At 39.9% G+C, this 21413-nt stretch overlaps 1 protein-coding gene across 1 annotated transcript in view; it reads left to right on the top strand.

The window, feature by feature from the left end:
• Positions 1 to 20938, top strand: part of nsd1a (nuclear receptor binding SET domain protein 1a) — a 35989-nt gene extending 15051 nt beyond the window's left edge. The window contains exons 7-24 of the mRNA XM_053478352.1: positions 3500 to 3713; positions 3810 to 3901; positions 4006 to 4071; positions 4220 to 4268; positions 4384 to 4541; positions 6127 to 6258; positions 6420 to 6543; positions 7471 to 7671; positions 7979 to 8158; positions 8872 to 9028; positions 9148 to 9353; positions 9501 to 9613; positions 10123 to 10392; positions 11124 to 11240; positions 11361 to 11502; positions 12782 to 12888; positions 16454 to 16655; positions 16849 to 20938. Coding sequence (XP_053334327.1) covers positions 3500 to 3713; positions 3810 to 3901; positions 4006 to 4071; positions 4220 to 4268; positions 4384 to 4541; positions 6127 to 6258; positions 6420 to 6543; positions 7471 to 7671; positions 7979 to 8158; positions 8872 to 9028; positions 9148 to 9353; positions 9501 to 9613; positions 10123 to 10392; positions 11124 to 11240; positions 11361 to 11502; positions 12782 to 12888; positions 16454 to 16655; positions 16849 to 17495 — 3177 coding nt within the window. The 3' untranslated portion in view covers positions 17496 to 20938. The remainder of the gene's footprint in view (positions 1 to 3499; positions 3714 to 3809; positions 3902 to 4005; positions 4072 to 4219; positions 4269 to 4383; positions 4542 to 6126; positions 6259 to 6419; positions 6544 to 7470; positions 7672 to 7978; positions 8159 to 8871; positions 9029 to 9147; positions 9354 to 9500; positions 9614 to 10122; positions 10393 to 11123; positions 11241 to 11360; positions 11503 to 12781; positions 12889 to 16453; positions 16656 to 16848) is intronic.
• The last annotated feature ends 475 nt before the right edge of the window (positions 20939 to 21413 follow it).

Here is a 21413-nt window from a genome sequence, read left to right as displayed (position 1 = left end):
CTAAATCAATCGACTTGTAAAAGCCCCTTTCTGACATGCGTTAGGCCTACTTTACATAAATCTGACAGCAAATTAATGTCTCGGCTTAACATCTGAAGGAGAACCCAGGTCACTTTTTTTGGTAACAGGCATGCAAGGATGTTTTTTTCTTTTTTTAGCCCAATCAGGCTACTTTACATCATCTCTATAAAAATGTAATTAATTCATACATTTTTAGTTTTTTTTTAAACATGCAGTAACTGAACTTGCACAGGCATTTGTACAGGGTCTAAGTCTTCATATTTAGAAGTAACTTAAACTTGTTTACTAGAGGGGCGTGTCGCATGAACCACTAGAACATGCTGTAGGTTTTATTTTTATTCAGTAGCTGGGGTTAAGTCACATACACTGAGTATACTTAAAAGAAGAGAAAGAGATGAAGTAAAGCGGCAATCCTAACAGTCCCAAACAGTAGCCGGTATAAAACATAACAACATTGCATGTCAACAAGACATATTTTACCAGTGACAAATAAAAATATTCAGTTTAGTTTTTCTAGTTAACATTTATTGGTTCGGGTGTTTGTTTACACTGAGCAAGTAGTTTATTGGAAGAAGTTTATTAAAATCTGAGAAACTAATGGAGCGAATAGGATTAAAGAGAGGTTTTGCAAAGCATTTTTTATCCACATTAAGTCCACAGTCCCCTACAAACGAAAGAGTAACGTTCCGTGGGCTTGTTTGTAAGTCCAATTTGTTCGTAAGTCCAACAAACGGTTTCTAGGTACCAGAATATTAACACAATTGGCTATACACAGTATAAAATAAACATGTTCCATGATCTTCTTCTTGTTTATTAGAATTGCACAAATGGTTAAACAATTCATGTTAAAAAAATCAAAGTCCACTAACTTCTGTGATTCAACATGCGCAAACACATGTTCGTTTCTTTAAAGGTTTGTAACTTGAATGTTCGTATGTAGGGAACTTTCTGGATTTCTGTCAAAAACAAACATTTAAAAAGTTTTATTGTCACCTCTTATGTTTCATGGGCAATTTTCAACACTGCCTAGGCAGGATTTTATCTATGAAATCTGGCAACCCTGACTGCAGCCGAATCCCAGACTTTATTCAAATGCTGTGGATGTGACTGCAATGAAACATTGCTTTGATATAATCTTGATTATTGCATCATCATATTATCATATTTGTCACATTCTGATAACGCAGAGGTCTGAATGAAGGCAAAATAAAATAGGTAAAATAAAAGTGACATACATACGTACTGTATGTCAGATTGAATTAAATATGTCTCTTTAATGGATTGATGAAATCCTGAAATCCTCGATGTGAGATTATCAAAGATGTAGTAGATGTAAATGTTTTCTTCTTAAATTTTATGGTACGCTTAATTTTTTGCCATTGTGACAAAAATAAGAAATTTGAGACAAAAAAAAAAAAAAACACTGAGAAATTTTTTTTTTCTTTCTGTAATATACTTTTTGATTGTCGCGGCAGCAGCTTTTTTAAACAAATTGCAGTTTTTTTTAGAGTTTTTTTGCAATAAAAGGATGATGGCAAGCTGCTCCAGTGGGAACTATACATCTAAAGGTTTTAAACCTTGATCACAAAAATTCTAAGAAAATATGCTCTATTAGCAAAGCACAAAATTCCAAAATGTCAAAGTGCATACAACACTGAGAGATGCTAATAACAACAAAGTGTTTTTTTCAGTGTCTGTGACTAAATAAAATGAATAATGTTAAAAATAAATCAAACACAAAAAGTGGACTTAATAAAAAAAAAGTGCACAAAATACTAGGGATGCACCGAAATGAAAATTCTGGGCTGAAAACGAAACCGAAATTTTTGGATGCACTTGGCCGAAAAACCGATACCGAAACCGAAAATGGCTTCATTAAAAAACATGTTTAAAATATTTTCTTTTTGTTTGTATTGAAAAAAACAAAACAAATTAATTAAGCAATCAAACTTTTATTGATAATAAATAACAGTAATAAGGCTGTTTAACAATAACAAAACTTGCTTCCAAGTGCTTTCAAACCGCCGACATACTCCGTGTTTGATGCGTAATGACAGCGCGAACGAGACGGGAGGATGGGAGAGGCGTGGCGACAATTTCGCCTTTTATTTTCGGCGCTTTCTTACGTTTCGGCCGAAACCGATAATGCTATTTCGGCCGAAAATTTTCGGCGGCCGAAATTTCGGTGCATCCCTACAAAATACCAAATTAAATGAAGCATGAAAAACTAAATAGCTTAATTTAGACATCCATCACAATGCACCATGCTTTCCTCAGAACATCAAAGGTGTTTAAAAGGGTAAAGTGGACAGAACTTCACACTTAACACTGAGCAGCATTTATGCGGAAAAACACCAGTACCAATGACAATGTAAAGAAGAGCTTCATTCTTTATCCAGTGAAAAAGTGTACCAATCGACAACATCCTACACGATGAAGAGAGTTTACACTCTGTGTTCATGAAGAACATCAGGGAATTGCTTTACATGGACTTTTGCAATGTTTTTTTGTCACATGTCTGCATCTTTAAAAGAAGAAACAAGGAAGTGCATTTGGTAATGTTCTGTTCATCGTCAACTACGATGACTGGTCAAAGTAGCGGAAAAGTTGCAGTGACTGGATAAAATTTCACAGTTTTGCAGAATGCACAGGGATTGTTGAATTTGCCTTAATAGTTGCGATCGTCAAATCCGCTACGTGGATATATGAGCTATTAATAAAGGCGAGCAGGTCTCATGATGTTGCATTAAATAAATTGCACATTTTTATATATACATGTGCATCTCAGTAAATTAGAATATCGAAAAGCTGATTTATTTCAATATTTCAATTCAATTTTCAAAAAGTGAAACTCGTACATTATATAGTTTCTTTACACACAGACTGATATATATTTGAGTTTTTCATTTTGATGATTATGGCTTAATAGCTAATGACACACACCACGCAGGAGTAATATCTTTTAAACATTGACATTGACTGGACAATCATGGACACATTCATGCAAGACATATTTATATATCTGAAACCATTGCACATGACACTTTCATAGGTCACTTTTCATGCATATTTGCACAGCCATTGCCACTTTAACATTTTTATATATACTTTTTTAAATATTTCTATATTTTGTAATATTTCTATTATGCCCTTATTTGTACAGTTTATTTTACTAGTTAAATTTATTTTCTTTCGTATTTCTTTTTATTAATATTTATTCCTGATCTATAGTTTTTATTTTCTTTTTAAGGTCACTGGCGGTCGTACAAGCATTTCACTGCATATCGTACTGTGTATGACTGTGTATGTGACAAATAAAATTAGAATTTGAATTTTTTATTTGATTTAATGAAAAAACAAAATTCAGTATCTCAGAAAAATTACATCTGTTTAACATTTAAATGCTAGCCCTTTACTTTGTCTTCAAAAATATGTAGAGATATCTTTTTGTAATAAACCATGTCACGCTTGTCTGCAGGCGTCTTCGATTAATAACACTAATGTTGGCGAGGAGACTTTGAAACCTCCACTGGCTGACGACGTGAGCTCAGCACCGGGTTGGATACCGGAAGCGTCGCAGCACGAGCGGCGGCTCGCTCTAGAAGAGGCAGAAAACATTCTTCCTTCACCACCTTTATCAACTCCCCATAAAGCTCCCACATTCGAGGCAGAATCGGTTGAAAAGAAAACGGGTACGAGATTCATTTATTCTTTTTTCAATGCCGGTGCAATGTACTGGTGTTTTCCGTCACTCCATTAAGAGAATTAACCGACACTCGACCTTGCAGGATCTTCAGAGAGAAGAAGGCCACGTAAGCCCACGCATAAAGTTCTGGACTTTGCAATTGAGGACGAGATTCTCAGGATCACACAGAAGAAGGTGACGACCTTTCCGGCTGCAAACATTTTAAACAGGGTTGATTAGTAATTTGGATATTTAATATCTGTTGTCCGTTCTTGTTCTTGTTTTCTCGGTCAAATCAGGAGTCTAAGCAACAGGGTCAGTGGTCAGAGGAAGCAGTGGTCAAAGATGCTCCTACAAGTTTAAAGGTTTTAATTTAGCACCTTTTCTTTAACCTGCACAGCAAACATTCTTAAACATTGGTTTCTACTCATATTGAAAATTTACTTGAAAAAGAAAATCCAGTGTCGGCAAATGATTTGACCTCCTAAAGACATTTGTATTTTCAAATTTTAGAAAAATGAAGTGCCTGGAACCACTCTGTCGAACACCATTTCTAAATCAGGTGAACACTTTTAAATTTGATTTTTTTTTTCCGATTCTAAACGAATAATATTAGCGTTATGTGTTTCTGATCTTCTGCAACCTTCAGACAGATTTAATTTGTCTCTTGTCACAAGGTATAACACCCAGAGCGGGTGACACACAGACGCCTTTACAGCAGCATGCAACGCCCAGCGTCTTCCAGATCCACATGCCAGGAGAGAACTGCAGTCCAGCTGAGCCTAAAACTGCCGAGCGGAAACCATGTGACATCCCAGGTCCTTTAAACACCGAGGTGAGAAACGTTCAGGCGGCTGTGTTCCAATCCCTAGTATTACATGTGACGGGAATAGAAATGAACTCTGGGTAATATATTTAGACATTAGGCATGTGTGTGTATTAAACGCATACACTGATGTTAATTGGATCCATGTTTTATTTCTAAACTTTCTGAAGACACACTACAAGTTTAAATTATGTATATGCAGTTTTCCTGTTTATAAGTTATTGAGGTTTGAATTTAATAACTTATAAGATGAACAGGCTAATAACTATAATAATTCAATAATAAATCTCCTTTAAACATTATCTCCTTTAAATAATAATAATAAATTATTTAATTTAATTAATAATCATTTAAATAATAATAAATTCTAATAAATAATTTTAAAAAATCAGCTTCTGGGCCTATTATGATGGCAGTCTATGGGATTTGCTCGGGTTGCTAAGGCGTGGCTTGACAGCTTCACACTGATCAATGATGTTATCACAATAATAACCTGGACAACTTTTATTATACTGAACTTCTAGCAGCCTTTCCAGCAAAATTTATGTTATCCATTATCACCCAAATGAGGATGGGTTCCCTGTTGAGTCCGGTTCCTCTCAAGGTTTCTTTTTATGCCATCTCAGGGAGTTTTTCCTTGCCACTGTCGCCCTCGGCTTGCTCATCAGGGACAATCTCATTATAATCAAAACACATTTGTTTTTACTCATACACACTTCCATTTCATTTTGTGAAGCTGCTGACAGTGACCATTGTTGAATGCCTGAGTAAAATGAAACCACCCACATGTCTCTGACAACAACATCTACAATTAGGTTCAGTTTCAAAGCTCTTGTAAAGGTTACCATAGAAGGGAATGCAGCTGTGAGCACTTCCTGTTTCACTGGGGGGTACCTTCACCATAATACTGTATGTCAGTGAGGCAAATCTGCACCACAAGGGGACAACTTATACCCTCTTGTGAGGTATGTTCTGATAGAGTTTGCAAGCCTCTTCAAATGTGATAAATTTGAGATTTTTACAAAATTGTTTCTTGCACTGTGCCAGAATCCATCAAAGTTGGTCCCAATGTTATTGGATTTTTTAGAAAAGTCATAGAACCCCGTTCCCGAATAAGTCGCACGAGTTGACATCTCTTTCATGATGGGTCTACAACAAAACGGTATGGGACTAGTTACGCAGCAAAGTTTGTATGGAAAAACAATAAAAAAAAGAAAAAGAAGCCTGCAAGGTAATGCAAGTTGCTACGGTCCGGAAGGTCCCAAGTTCAAACCCCACGACCACCAAGTTGCCCCTGTTGGGCCCTCGAGGAAGCCCCTTAACTCTCCACTGCTCAGATGTACAATGTGATAAAAATGGAAGTTGGTCTGGATAAGGGCGTCTGCCAAAGGCCTAAATCAAATGTATGCTTTGATTCTCAAGCACCACTTATAGCATTTAATAATTATCTTAATAAATAAAAAAAGATAGACACACTAGATTTGCTTCACAGACCTATATTGAGAATGAAGGTCTTATTACTTTAGTAAAATGCCACAAATGGTGACAACAGGGGTGATTTCTGATCCCTCATGGCTCCCTGTTCACTTTTCAGGTGTTTGGTTCAGCACCCGATGAGGGCATCGTCCAGGCCAGAGACAGCTTAACTGCTGATACGGGCTTCTCTAACAGTAAAAAGGTATCCGAGAAGGGAGGAGGCGCATCACTAAAGGAGAACGTGTGTCAGGTAAATGGAGTATGAATCAATGATTATTGTGAATATGTCTACATTTAACGCTTACGATGCGAATGGAAAAAAGTTAAACCTGTATGTCTGGGGGCGATTCCAGGTGTCTTAAGGCAGGGTATTAATCATGTTGTGTTATATGACTGGTGTGTGTTTCCCAGGTGTGTGAAAAGACAGGTGAGTTGCTGCTGTGCGAGGGACAGTGCTGTGGAGCTTTTCATCTACAGTGTATCGGCCTCAGCGAGACCCCGAAAGGACGCTTTGTCTGCCAGGAGTGCACTAAAGGTGAGCTTAGAAACAAAATCTTTTTCATCCTTACTTAGATCGATCGAGCGTGCCTACTTCCTAAACAACTCGCTACACTTGAGGTAACGTCCTTGGATGATTAAAACATCTCCTGGGAAACCCATTTTGTAGTGCTGTATGAATTTTCATAGTTTATCTTAGTTGAGCTCCCTTGTCTATGGTTTGTAAAATGTTTTTTTTTCCCAGATCAAGGTTGGAAATTAACAAGCCTACAGCATTCCTTCACTTTAGTGGAACCCTACACATGATAAGCGGTTTAGATAATGGATAGATGGATGGAGCAATTGTCATATACTGAAATAAAAAACATGTCTAAATCAAACAATAACTATAACTACATAACTAAGTATGTATAATATTGTAGCCATGAGAGCATAACGTTTGTTATTGCTATCAACTTATTCCTAAAGGTGCACTACTGCCCTGGACTACACGACTTACAAACAAGTTCCGTTCCTGGAGCACGTTCGTAAGTCGGATTTGTTTGTAAATCCGACAAAAGTGAGTCTTTTTACACCTTGGACACGAATATACAATGAAAAGTTGTATAGAGGAGTCAGCTGACCTCGTTTAAAGGTAGCCTGTTTACTGCGCGCTTGAGCGGATGCCATTTTGTCACAAAGCTGTTTTGGACTGTAAACTCTGCCTCGTTAAAGATTTTCCAAAATTAGGATTATTTACCATTGGGATCCTTTTTTTTTTTTATTTTTTTTAGTTTTTTTTTTGTTTTCCTGTTTACTTACAAACTGAAAATATTGTATATAATTGTAAATATTGGTCATATGGTATGTCTGATGCAAATCAGTGTCTATTTTTTGTAAAATACTTGTGAGCTACTTCTGCATCTACAAATGGAAATTGTGTGATACTATGGTAATAAGATGTCCGTTTCTTTTTTTGTTCAAGGCGTGCACACATGTTTTGTGTGTAAGAAACCAGGCAAGGACGTCCGGCGCTGTATGATCCCGGTGTGTGGAAAGTTTTACCACATGGAGTGTATACTGAAGTTCAGCCCGACTTCCAAACAGAACCGAGGCTTCCGCTGCTCTCTCCACGTCTGTCTGTCCTGCTACATAGCCAATCCCACAAACCCCTCCAGCTCCAAGGGTGAGTAGCCAAGTCAGGATTAGTCTAATCAAATAACATCCTGCATAGTATCGGTATTTAGTGTATATCGCTATCTGTTCTAGTGTATATGTACAATCTATTAGATCGATTCAGTAACAAAATTATCCTGAACTTTAGAATTATATGCACATTTACGTTCAGTTTGCCAATTCAGGACTTCCTGCTTTCCTCCTGAAAGCTTTCAGTTTAGTTGTTTAAGCCACAGGAAAGTCTAGCACTTGTTGCAAAACCCCTATGAAGACAACCTTTGTCTGATTCTCTCTGCACGTGTGTGTGTGCACTACAGGTCGCCTGACCCGCTGTGTACGATGTCCAGTGGCATACCACGCAAATGACTACTGTATGGCCGCCGGCAGTGTTCCGCTGGCCAACAACAGCTTCCTCTGTCCCAACCATTTCACCCCCCGCAAAGGCTGCAAGAACCATGAGCACATCAACGTCAGCTGGTGCTTCGTCTGCTCTGAAGGTCTCACCTCACTCATTAGAACAATAAAATACTCATTTTTGTTATTTTATTTGCACAGGATAAGCGTATTAGATAATGGATGGATAGAGCAACATATACATTGTATCATATATTGCAATAAAAAAAACACTTCAAACTTAACTAAAGTATGTATAATGTCATAGCCATGAGAGCATTAGGTTTGTTTTTGCCAGATACTAATTACAGTAAGTCCATGACTTACGAATGAGTTCTGTTTCTGGAACAAGTTTGTAAGTCAGATTTGTTCGTATTTTGTTCAAAGTGAGGCTTTTACACTTTTGACATGAATAACAACGAAAAAACATTTGGTGTTTGGTTCCACAATATACTCTTACGAAACTGAGACTTTACATCACGGGCGGAATCCCGTTGATGCAGTGGGGTCAGTTGACCTTGTTTACAGGCAGACAGGAAGGACATAGAGGGAAAGACAGACAACACATGGTACATGGTGTTTACTGCGCGCCTGAACGGATGCCATTTTGTCTTAGAGCTGTTCCGGATTGTAAACTCTGTCGTGTTGAGGATTTTTCGTAATTAGGATTATTCACCATCAGAACAGCCATTTTCTATGATTACAGTGTCTCCAAAAACCTGAAGAGTTTCTTCAAGCAGAAAATATTTTATCTATTTTTCAGAACCCAATTTTAGAAAGAAGTTTGCTCTTGTGTAATACATGCTCTTTGATTTAGGGGGCAGTCTGCTGTGCTGCGAGTCCTGTCCTGCTGCCTTCCATCGCGAGTGTCTGAACATCGAGATGCCCAAAGAAAGCTGGTACTGCAACGACTGTCGCGCTGGCAAGAAACCCCACTACAAGGACATCCTGTGGGTGAAAGTGGGCCGCTACAGGTCGGTGTTCTGCAATGTTTGCTTTGTTCGAACATTTCCAAAGCAAATTATATCCTTTTTAACATTCCAACTCTACGGTTTAACCTTCTCTCTCTGTCTTGCCTGTGTGTTTCAAACAGGTGGTGGCCAGCGGAGGTGACTCAACCCAAGAACGTACCCGATAACATCTCGCGTATGAGGCACGAGGTAGGCGAGTTCCCCGTACACTTTTTCGGCTCTAAGGACTACGTGTGGACGTACCAGGCCCGCTGCTTTCCCTATATGGAGGGTGACGCCCACAACAAGGAGAAAATGGGCAAAGGCACAGATGCTGTCTATAAAAAAGGTGACAGTTTATAGGGCAAGGTTTTGGAGCTTGTCTTGCTCCTCAGAGTCTCATTAGCTAGCTGTGGAGCATTTTTTTTTACCTGCTTGTTTGATTAACTTGTAAGCTGAACTGAGGGATGATACCATCCATTTTTACTTGAAACAGCTTTAAACGAGGCTGCTGAGCGATTCCGAGAGCTACAGGCAGAGAAAGAGATGAGGCAGCTTCAGGAAGATAGGAAGAACGACAAGAAACCCCCACCATATAAACACATTAAGGTGAGTCTCTTCCTGTTAAATAAAAAAATTATAATAAATAAAATCTGATTGTAGTCAAAGTCCAGACCTCAACACAAATGAAATGCTGTGGCGAGACCTTTTAAGACACATGGACATACACAAAACCTCCATAAACTGAAGTATTAGTATTGCCCACTTGTTTTTTTCTTTTGGGTTTAAATTGTTGTTGAATACAAAAAGAACTCGTCTTTACAGGTAAGCGGGTTGGGGGGTTAAAAGAGGGGGCAATAACTTTACACATGGATCTACTTGCACTGATTCGCTGAGGGGTACATGAACTCCATAAAGGCCCCAAATAGAGAAATATAATTTTTTTTATTTTAATGGAAATATAAAGCATGTACATTAACTTGTGTTCTTATTCAAGTCTTAATCTGAGTTCAGGAGTTTACTGAAGATTTCTTTTCTTTAGATCTTCCATCTGGTTAGTTCACCAGTCAGATGTGTTTATTTATACACGTACTCTTCCTCACTTTGGTTTCCTTCAGGTGAACCGACCGGTAGGAAAGGTGCAGATCGTGACCGCTGACCTGTCGGAGATCCCGCGCTGTAACTGCAAAGCGACGGACGAGAACCCGTGTGGCATGGACTCGGAGTGTATCAACCGCATGCTGATGTACGAGTGTAACCCGCAGGTGTGTGCGGCAGGACAGAGGTGCCAGAACCAGTGCTTCACCAAACGCGAGTACACGCCAGTGGACATCTTCAGGACACTGTCACGTGGCTGGGGGCTCCGTAGCATCAACGACATCAAGAAGGTCAGTGGGCGTTGAGTACTTTCATACTTTTAATGGCTGTTTTTTTATTCATTTGGTGGATTTTTCAAAACTGGGATAACTAGATGACTTCTTTAGTTATTGCAATTTATACTACATCTGATTGTCTGGCAGTTTGTTTCCTTAAATTGGGATGTAGATCCAGTTTAAAAACATAATCACAGTTCTACCCTTTTTTCACATCACGTTGTCTTCTACTTTTATAGACATCCCTAAGGAACAAGGGACGTCACGTCCTGATAAAGACCATAAAGTTCCCGCTGCGTCTTAAAAATATTGACGAGCGGGAGTTAAAATGGGAAATTGTGCATTTACTTTCTAGCCTTCCTGTCAAGAAGAACGTAATATTAACGTAATTTGGTTTTCTGCAATGTGAGGTGGACCTACCGTGGTCATAACTCAAGCCTGGAGAGGTCATTGTGAGAACTCCATTGGCATTATACGTCAAAGAAGTCACTAAGAGATGTTAGTCATGACGTTAACTGCCTAATGTTGCCATTACTGTCCTTTCTAAGTTCGTCCTGCCTCTTGCTTCGACCACGTCCTCACTTCAAGAGGGACAGTACTACGTCCTCACAGGCTTATTCTGCTTTCCTGACTTACTGCGTTCACACAATTTCCTGAGGACATAGTAGGAATGTGGCTCAGTGTGACGCCCCCTTTAGGTGAACGTGCAGACGTGATAAATCTGACGAGTATTCTGATCCTTTCAGGGTGCGTTTGTGAGCGAGTACGTGGGCGAGGTGATCGACGAGGAGGAGTGTCGCGCAAGGATCAGACACGCACAGGAGAATGACATCAGCAACTTCTACATGCTCACACTGGATAAGGCGAGTCTTCAGAACACAAAACACTCTCATTCAGTCTTCTATATGTCGCTCTTCCTCCTTCCACTTTTATATTACTTTGTATTTTTCACTAACGTGATCTGTGATTTTTTTTTTTTTTAGGACCGCATCATTGACGCAGGGCCAAAGGGAAACCAGGCGCGCTTTATGAACCACTGCTGCCAGCCCAACTGTGAGACTCAAAAATGGACCGTCAACGGGGACACGCGAGTCGGCCTCTTTGCTCTAGTGGACATTCCTGCAGGTGAGGAAGACATTGTTTTATTACTACACTAAATACAATTTTTTTTTAATAATCTTCACACTTAAATATGTTGAAGGGCGGCACGGTGGTATAGTAGTTAGCACTGTCGCCATGCACCTCCAGGGTCTGGGTTCGATTCTCGGCCAGACTTGTTTCCCGTCTCTGTGTGCATGAAGTTTGCATGTTCTCCCCGTACTTGGTGGGTTTCCTCTGGGTACTTCGGTTTCCTCCACAGTCCAAAAAACATGCAGATTAGACTAATTGGCGTTCCCAAATTGGCCGTAGTGTGTGAATGAACGCATGTATGTGTGTGTGTGCCCAGCGATGGATTGGCACCCTGTCCTGGGTGTACCCCGCTTCGTGCCCTAGGTCTCCTGTGATAGACTCCAGGCCCCCGTGACCCTGTATACTGGATAAAGTGGTATAGATGATGAGACGACGATAGATTTTGGAGGCGGCATGATGGCTTAGTGGTTAGCCACGTGGCCTCGCCCCTCCAGGGTTGAAGATACAATTCCTGTTTCGGGTCGGTGTACGTGGAATTGGCATGTTCTCTTGTGCTTGGTGTGTTTCCTCTGGGTACTCCATTTTCCTCCCACAGTCCAAAGACATGCAGATTAGGTTTACTGGTGTTCCCAAATTGCCTGTAGTGTGTGTGATGTGTGCCCGGCAATGGATTGGCATCCCGCCTTGTGCCAGAAGTTTTCTGGGATTTTCTTCAGGCTTCCTGCAACCAGATAAAGACGATAAATGTATATATGTTGCTGTTTCAAATTGTAGAACGTTGCTGTTCCGTTATAATTCTGCAGGTTTTAGAACTGTAGCAAAATCTGGGGGGGAAAAGTTAATATTATGACGGGACATTTACAAAATTGTGACATTAAATATAAGTGCAATACAAATCGAACCGGCACCGAGGTATCGTGATGATATCATATCGGGACGTCCCTGATGATTTTCATCTTTAGTAATTCACTATATGAAGAGATTGATCTGTGCAGATCTACTGACTTCCACACAGTTTTCTAAATTTTTTTTTAATAATGAAGTTTGTTAGAACTTCAAATATGCAGTAATATTTTTCACCCAAGATTACAACTGCGTAGGTGTTTTGAGCGCTGCAGTATGTACCCTGAGCCCATCCCCGTATTGGCCTTTGCACTCGTCACTCTTCTAGATTCTTAAACTTGATTTCTGTTAATGAAACTAAAGAATGTTTTGAGTTCAGTTATTGTTTTATTCCTGCTTAGTTTAATGGTCTCATTCGATTGTTCTGCAGGTGTGGAGCTCACCTTCAACTATAACCTGGAGTGTCTGGGTAACGGCAAGACGGTGTGTAAATGCGGAGCGCCAAACTGCAGCGGCTTCCTGGGTGTGCGACCGAAGGTACAACACGCAATGTGGTTATTAACTTTTGTTTGAACTAGGGAGACAATCATGGGGGGGGAACTTTCCCTATGAGAAATAATCACGATTCGTTCCACAACCCGACGATTGGTTCCACAACCCAAAAATATTTATTTAAAAATAATTAATAAAAAATATCAAATAAAAATATAACAAATTAACCTGCAGTTTACCAGCGGAAGAAAGTGGGGGAGGGGACTGCTGTGTAGGACAGCTTTCACACACACACCAGTTTACCGTTAGATTCTCACTCAACCAAGCACGTGCGCGCACACACAGACACATGGGCACACACCCACTAGCTTGCAAACAATGGAAGGGGTCAAAGCGGCTGCTGTATAGGACGACTTTCACACACACAGACACACACACACACACACACACACACACACACACACACTGAATAGAGACTCACCCTCACAAGCACTCAGTGAGTCTCTGTTTGGTAAACTGGTGTGTGTGTGTGTGGGTAAAAGTCGTCCCAAACACAAAATAAAAGATGCTTTACACGCGAACACACGTGATTACAGTGTTATACACTGTACACACATGGACTGACACGCACACACTGAGATCGAGCATGGGAGACGATTACTTAAAATTCAGCAGCGCGAGAGAGAGAGAAGAACCATTGGCTCAGTGAAAACAAGAAGCACATGCATGCATCATGATACTTGGTGATATTTGGTACTCGTATATCAAGACTCGCTTGTTTATCAAAGTTTAGTTAAATTTTTTTGCTTGTCTTGCGGAACGCTCGCAAACCGGGTTACTTGCAAACTGATTTACCGCTGTTGTGTAAATGTTTTGTGTGTTTGTGTGGATTATAAGTTGCAATTCTTTTGTGTGCCGATTCATTTACCACCACAAGCTTCTGAATGGCGCAACGGAAATGCATTTTAACCGCGTTACATTATCAAACATCGCACGTGTAAAAATTTCTCTGATGTGCTTTTTGCTGGTTTCAAAACACCACGGCTGCTAATCAGTCTCGAAACACAGTTGCGAAGAAGTCTCCGTCTCCCTGCAGCCACTCGACACGTGCTCAAAACTTTGGAGGCATTTGAGGTGATAAAACATCAATGTTTTTTTACAGTCTTACAGGTGGTGCACTTTGAACTATTCCTGGGTATACTGGGTAAATTATTTGTTAAGTTTGTTTGGAAATATAATTTTGGCGGAGGTGACATGTTAATTTAACTCATGTTAAATCTATCTCTAAGGTTGTTGAATAGAGCTAAGAGTTCTGGAAACTACTTTTATTATTTTAAAGATTCAAGGTCTTAATATAAAAACAAAATTAGAAAAAAGTAATATATAATTGGGATAAAATTCTATAAAATCATTATGCATGTTTCCCTACTGATACAGAGCTCAACCATCCAACAAATCTATCTAGTCAGTCTCTGTCTTGTTTTTCTCTGAGGACCCCAGATTCTGTCTTTAACCTAATCCTGAAATCCAACTCTTCATCCTGTCACCTTGATCCTGCTCCTACTTCTCTCCTGAAACTTTGTCACTCATTTGCTCTGCCACTAAAAACTGCTGCAGTTACGCCTGTGCTTAAGAAACCCAACCTTGACTCCTCAGTTCTATTTTACCTTTCATATCTAAATTACTGGAAACTACTGTTGCTGCCCAACTCCAGTCTTTTCTAGTTGATAATAATCTCTTCGACCCTTGTCAGTCTGGTTTTCGCCCCCTCCATAGTACTGAAACTGCACTTGTAAAGGTAGTGAACGATCTACTGCTTTTTGGCGATTCTGGTTTCTTATCTATACTGCTGCTACTTGGTCTTAGCTCTGCCTTAGATACTGTCTTCCATAATTTACTTTTTTTTCGTCTCTCTGGTCTGGGTATATCTGGTACTGCTCTTTCTGGCTTTTCTTTCCATTTCTCAGATAGACAATTTTATATTTCTGTTAAGGATTTTCGATCGCCCACCCTCTCCTTAAAGTGAGGTGTTCCCCAGGGATCGGGTCTTGGACCACTACTATTTACAATTAAAATAATCCCACTCGGTCTGATCCTTGAACGTCAATAGTCTTAACTATTACTCTTATGCCGGCAACATTCAACTTTATTCCATCTGTACATCTACTCCATCTGCCCAAATTAAAAAAATCTCTGCTTGTGTAAAGGACATTAGAGATTAGCTTAACTTAAACTTTCTGAAACTTAATATGGACTCCAACACTCACCGATATTTCATCAGAACTCCAACACTCACCAGCAAAATTCCCACCAATTTCACCTGTGAGATTGCTGGCTCTCATATCAAAACATCTACTTCTGTCAAAAATTTAGGAGTAATCTTCGACTTCACACTCTCCTTTCAGCCTCACATTAAATCTCACTAAATCTGCATTCTTTCATTTACGCCGCATTGCCCAACTGCGTCTATTCATCAGTACCAAAGATGCTAAAACTGTCATCCATGCATTCGTCTCATCACGCATTGATTTCTGTAATGCCCTTTTAATTGGTTTACCTGCCAGCTCAATCTCCAGATTACAATCTATTTAAAACTCTGTGGCTAGAATACTTACTCATACCAAACGCTCTGCTTATATAACCCCAATCTTGTATGATCTCCATTTTTTTTGATCTCCATATTTGCCTACCATATTAAATTCAAAATTCTTCTCCTTGTTTTTAAATCTATAAATGGCTTAGCTCCCTCTTATCTTTTCAATCTGCTTGCCCCCTACTTTCCTCCGGTTCTGGCTTTTTTGCTGTCCCTCGGTACCGCGTTTCTTCAATGGGCCGCAGATCATTTAGTGTTATTGCACCCAAACTTTGGAATTCACTACCACACTCTCTCTGTTCTGTTAATAACATCTTAGTATTTAAATCATTACTCAAAACTCACTTGTTTTCCGAATGTTACACCTCCGATTCGTTAAATTGAACCCCTTTGGCTTAATCCACCAGTCCTCTGCATGTCTGTCTATTAGGTCTTTTTTTTGAATTTCCTTTTTTTTTTTTCTTTCCTGTTTGTTGACTTAATTGTTTCTCTATTTCAGTGCTTCAGTGTCTGTATTATCTACTTTTGTTTACATTTATTGTGAAGCGTCTTTGAGCCCTGGAAAGGCGCTATATAAATAAAAATTATTATTATTATTATTAATATTATTTGCAATTTAAATCAAATTGCACATAGATATGGTGTTACTATCATATCAGATGATGATTAGTGATTCCCACCCCTAGTATCCGGTGTCAATTATTTTTTTTTTAGTCCAAATGTCAGCATTTCTGTAGCACCTCTGCCTTTATATATATCACAGTTTAGTTTAACAGCTTGCGTGTACAAAAACAAACAAAAAAAACTCCATGGAAACGTGGCTCGTTTGGTTTCACTTCCTCTCATTTTTGCTGCAGTTTAACTTAAACCAGAGTTCACTTGGTAGGGAACAGAGACCATCGCTTCTCAGACCAGTTGTTTTGCTCCAGACTGAATGCTGTTGCTCTGTTTTTACCACACGCAGGGGGGAAAATACTCTAAAGTACTGTTACAAGTCTACATGTGCTGCCGTTACAGAACCAGCCTCCATCAGAGGACAAGGTTCGGAAAGGGAAGAAGAAAATGTCTGCAAAGAGGAAGAGCCAGCTGCAGGCGGTGAAGGAGCGCGAGGACGAATGTTTCTACTGCGGAGACGGTGGTCAAATCATCTCCTGTAAGAAGCCCGGCTGCCCCAAAGTGTACCACGCCGACTGTCTGAACCTGTCCAAGAGACCCGCAGGTGAGAACAGAGATCTGCTTCTTCTTTGTGTGTGTGTGTGTGTGCAGTGTTTAAGACATAAAATGTTTGATTTGTGTGGTGTTATGCTCGCATCCAAGATTCTGTTTGATTTTGTCTAGATGAAAGGATTAGAATTAATCCTTATGCATTAGAACATGTGAAGCTAAGTGTGTGTTTGTGTGTGCGCTGTTAGGTCGCTGGGAATGCCCGTGGCACCAGTGTAACGAGTGCGGCAAGGAGGCGGCTTCGTTCTGTGAAATGTGCCCCAGCTCGTACTGCCAGCAGCATTGCGACGGCATGCTCTTCATCTCCAAGCTGGACGGCAAGCTTTCGTGCAGCGAGCACGACCCCTGTGGCCCCGACCCCCTGGAACCCGGAGAGATTCGAGAGTACATCCCAGGAATGCCTGTCTTGTCACCACCACCGAATGCACCCAAGTGCAGGGTAACCCCGCCCACCACCGAGGTCTACATCCCTCCCTCTTCCAGGAAAGCGCTCCACGGAAACCGGCGCACGGTGCCCTTCGAGGAGGACGTAGTGGTGGAGGAGGACCTGCTTCCTACCTCTTCTCCCTCTAAGGGGCTGAAAGTTGACGTCATGGCCGAGGTAGAGGACGGAGAAGTGGTGGAAGGGCTGATCGGAGGCGAGGAGGTGGGAATGGAGGTCATAGAGGAAGAAGAAGAAGACGAAGAAGAAGATGAGGAGGGAGAGATGGACTACGACACATTTGAAGACGAGGACAACGAGGAGTGGGAAGATGACGACTGGTATAACAGGAGTTGCGTGGAGGAAGACTATGACGCTGAAGGTTTAGAGGACGAGTCGTATAGGGGGAAGTGAGCAATTTGCGTTTACTTTCCATCCATCCATTCATCCATCTGTATATCAGTCACGTGGTCGGTCACTAGATGGCCCCGGCCATCTGGGCGGCAAAGTGCCGTTTCAATGTTAGTTACACTTTGTAGCCTGTAGGAACGAAGCAGGGAAACTGATCTCAGATCAGCACTCCGAGATCAGCTAACGCGCACTCAGTGGAATGCAAAGCAACTCTTTTTGACTCTAAGAGATGTGGGCAAAGTGCTGAGTTTGAGTAAGCAGTCAGCTTGCCTTCCTTACCCAAGTCCTTTGACAAAGGGGACTGGCAAAATAAAGTGGTGCTGTGGACCTTTTGGCTGTCCAGTCAGAAGTCCTGGGTGTAAAGTTACCGTCTGGTGCTTCTTTGTGGTTCTTTTTTTTTGTTTGTTTTCGTTTTGTTTCGTTTTCACCATCTCCACCTACTGTTTACATTTTTATCCTTGGCAAACCATGAACAGGAAGACATCTGGTAAGCTCAAAGTGGGGCAGCAACACTCGTCAAGACGACACCATGTCTTAAAGAACACATAAAGAAATGGACTCTTAAATGGTAAACACTGGTTCTGGTTCTGACTACATAGATTGGTGTTTAGTTACCTATATATTTTATATATTTGCAAAGCAGAAAAAAAACAGATTCTATGAAAGTGAGCCTTGGCCTAGATGTGGATATTTAAGGTTACCAGTAGCTACCAGGACATGTTTAGATCCAGGAAAGTAATATTAGTGATAAAGAAATAGTGGAAGTCATTGCGTGAGAGATTTGATCAGAATCGCCTCTTATTTCTTTCCTGTAACCCTACCACTTACCAGCCTGTGCTAAATTATACACTGATCACACATAATATATATATATATATATATATACATGGTGTAGACTCCACAAGACCTCTAAAAGTGTTTTTAATAAGACATTAGGAGTAGATCCTTTAGGTCCTCTAAGGTCAGTTTGGCATTATCCTGCTGAAAGAGTCCACTGCCATTTTTAAAAACACCTTTGGTCAGTCACAACGTTTAAGTTACTGTCAAAGTAATATCCACGGATCCAATGTTTCCCAGAATCACATGATATAAAAGACCAGGCCATGTTTTTCCATTGCTCCATGGTGCAATTCTGATGCTCTCATGCCCATTGTAGGCACTTTTATTGATAGACAGGGGTCAGCATGGGCTGTGCAACAGTAGCTACAGGAGCTCTTATGTGAAATCAAAGGAGATGGGTCAGGAATGTACTTCCTTTTGCCAGATTTTGTAGGTGCAAACCACTGCATACCGGGAACCAACCAATCAGATTCTCACGCTTGGTCATTTTTCCATCTTCCAACGCTTCCAAGTTTAAAAGCTAATTGTTCACTTGCTTCCTAGAATAAATCCCATTCCTTGACAGGTGCCATAATCATTAACGTGATGAATTTTACCCATTGATGATATCATCAGATCATTAGATCAGTGTAATTCCAGTCACATGGGCGAATTTCTAACAAGACCCCCTGATCTCGCCGACGCACTTTTGGATATTGACCGATTTCGGATGAATCAGTTGGCTTGTCCTTGTATCTCATTCAGAATTTAATAAACTCTGTATGTAACAGTATAGAAACAAAGCAGACTGAAAAAGAATCAAGGGTACTCAATGATTTTCAGTGACCCAGCCATGAATTTTGAATCTTTTTGTTTGTTTGTTTTTTACGAGCTTGAGTTGAGAGTTGCTAAAGCCCTGGCTTGTGTGGTGGAGACGACAGCAAACCCGAAATGACCAGTTTTATTTTCAAGGTTTATTATGACATTCCAGGCATTGGGTACGACCTCGGTGCAGACAAACTGCAAGAGGCACGTTTCTGTTCATTCGCGTGTACACCTTTATCTAAGCTATTACTTAACCCGCTGTCGCCAACACCACCCTCGCACACCTCGGCTCGTGAAAGCAAACCAAACATACTGTACTGCGCTTCGATTCTACAACTCTCTCTTATTTCCATATCATATTCAATGAGTTGAATGGTGATACTGTAATGGTAAACTTATGACCATGTGTAATCAGAGATCCTGTGGGGGAAAAAAACATTTCAAGAAATATTCTCCAAAACTATTTTTTCAGAGGATTTTAATGGTTTTGCAAAACAAACAGAAAAAGATCTGTATAGTCAAACGCAGAAAGACGTTAACGCGCAAGTTGGGAATTAAAACGTATTTTTAAGACACTGTAAAACCCATGAGGTGTTTTTTTTTTTTTTTTTTCTCTGCACGGGGGCTTTTTTTGAATGATTATAGAATTGTCTTTTCCAAAAGTCAACTTTGAAAGATTTTTTTGACAGACAAAAAATTTGTATAGAAAAACAAATCCCAGCTAGCTCACGTTAATTCTTTCCTCACTTTGTTGTTTGACAAAAAAATCTAATAAAAAAATGTCTGTCCAGACGTCGGTAACCAGCCTCACCCCTATCCTGAGGTAAAATATGGACGAGGCAGTACTTTATGCCATCAGTGTGCGTTTAATACAGAGTAGTGAGGTTTTTAATTTTTATTTTTTTAAAAGGAAATACTTCAGAAATCTGAGATGCAGACTGCCAACACAGTGAAATCTAGCGGGAAAGTTCTATCTGTGGATTTTCAACATTAGAACATTAGCGATAGCCTTGTCAGGTATTTTGATAACCCGTGAATCCGGCGTAGGAATACGCGCACTAGACGATATCAGATTTGTGCCTTTTTAATTTTTAGCTTAGAAGGTGTACCTCAAGGGTCCTTGTGGAGATTCTCAATCTTTTCTTGCTTGTTTTTTTTTCTTCTTTGCCAAATGTTGAATAATTTAAAAAATTTGGTTTGTATATTGGATATGTGAGGTATTTTCCTAAATTCAATCCGACATAATGAAAATACGGAAAATGCTAAAAGGTTTGATCTGGACATCTGAGTAAAGACTGAAGACTGCTGTTCCAAATGAAGGACACTCATTTTTAGTATTGTTTAAACAATGTGTTGGCCTTACAATCATTCTCTTTTGATATCCACTGAATGTTAAAGTTCCTGCCCCACGTGTTTTTTTTTCTTTTTCTTTTGTTCTTTTCGTTGTAAACTTTACAACAGTCGTCTCTTGTCAAAAGAAGCATGCTTTGTTTTTCCTTTAGTCTCTTCATATTTATGGACTTTGTAGAATCAGTTCTCACTGTCTTACACTTTTGTTGTACATTTCTGTGTGTGTGAATGTGAGTGTATATGCGTGTGTGTGTCTGCGCGTGCGTGTTTTTGTAAGGCGTGTTAGTTGCCGAATCCGAGTGTGCTTTGGTGCTGCAAGACGAGACGAAACACACACCGGTTTGGTCTGGGGAAAGTGGGGCAAAGTTGTCGCTGCCATGTTAGAACCCTCTTCAATTGTACTGTACTCCTTTGTGTATATGAAAAAATGTTATAAGTAAAGTTTTACAGTAGAGACGAGTGTTTCTGTCAGTTGAAATGTTCTTTTTTTCTATTGGATTTTCAGAAAACACTGTTGTTTCTCTTTAAAATGACTATAGCATGCTATATCCAAGGAAAACAAAAAATAATGATTTTGTGATATTGTTGTGTGCGGAACCAGGCCTGGGAATGCCAGATCTGAGGTGGGACACACAATTTCAGTTTGAGACAGTCCATCTGCCTACATTTTATTTGGATGGGGGGAAGGCAAGTTTATGTGGATTATATATAATGCAGAAATACTTTTAGAAAACTGTTGTTTGAGCAAAATCAGTTGTTCACACAGTTTCTCTAATTCTGTTCATTTTTTATAATGAAAGCAAAATGTTCCTATAAAACATTCCTATAAAATCAAAATATAAATTGGAGCAAATCCCGAAGAACAGACAGAACTCGATGCTAGTCTTTCTCGTTATTAACTTGTATTTCTCCAAAGTACACTTCAAA

This window comes from Clarias gariepinus, chromosome 2, assembly GCF_024256425.1.
Source record: "Clarias gariepinus isolate MV-2021 ecotype Netherlands chromosome 2, CGAR_prim_01v2, whole genome shotgun sequence".
Lineage (NCBI taxonomy): Eukaryota > Metazoa > Chordata > Actinopteri > Siluriformes > Clariidae > Clarias > Clarias gariepinus.
Note: the sequence above shows the minus strand (reverse complement) of the source record. Positions and strands in the feature narration are given on the sequence as shown.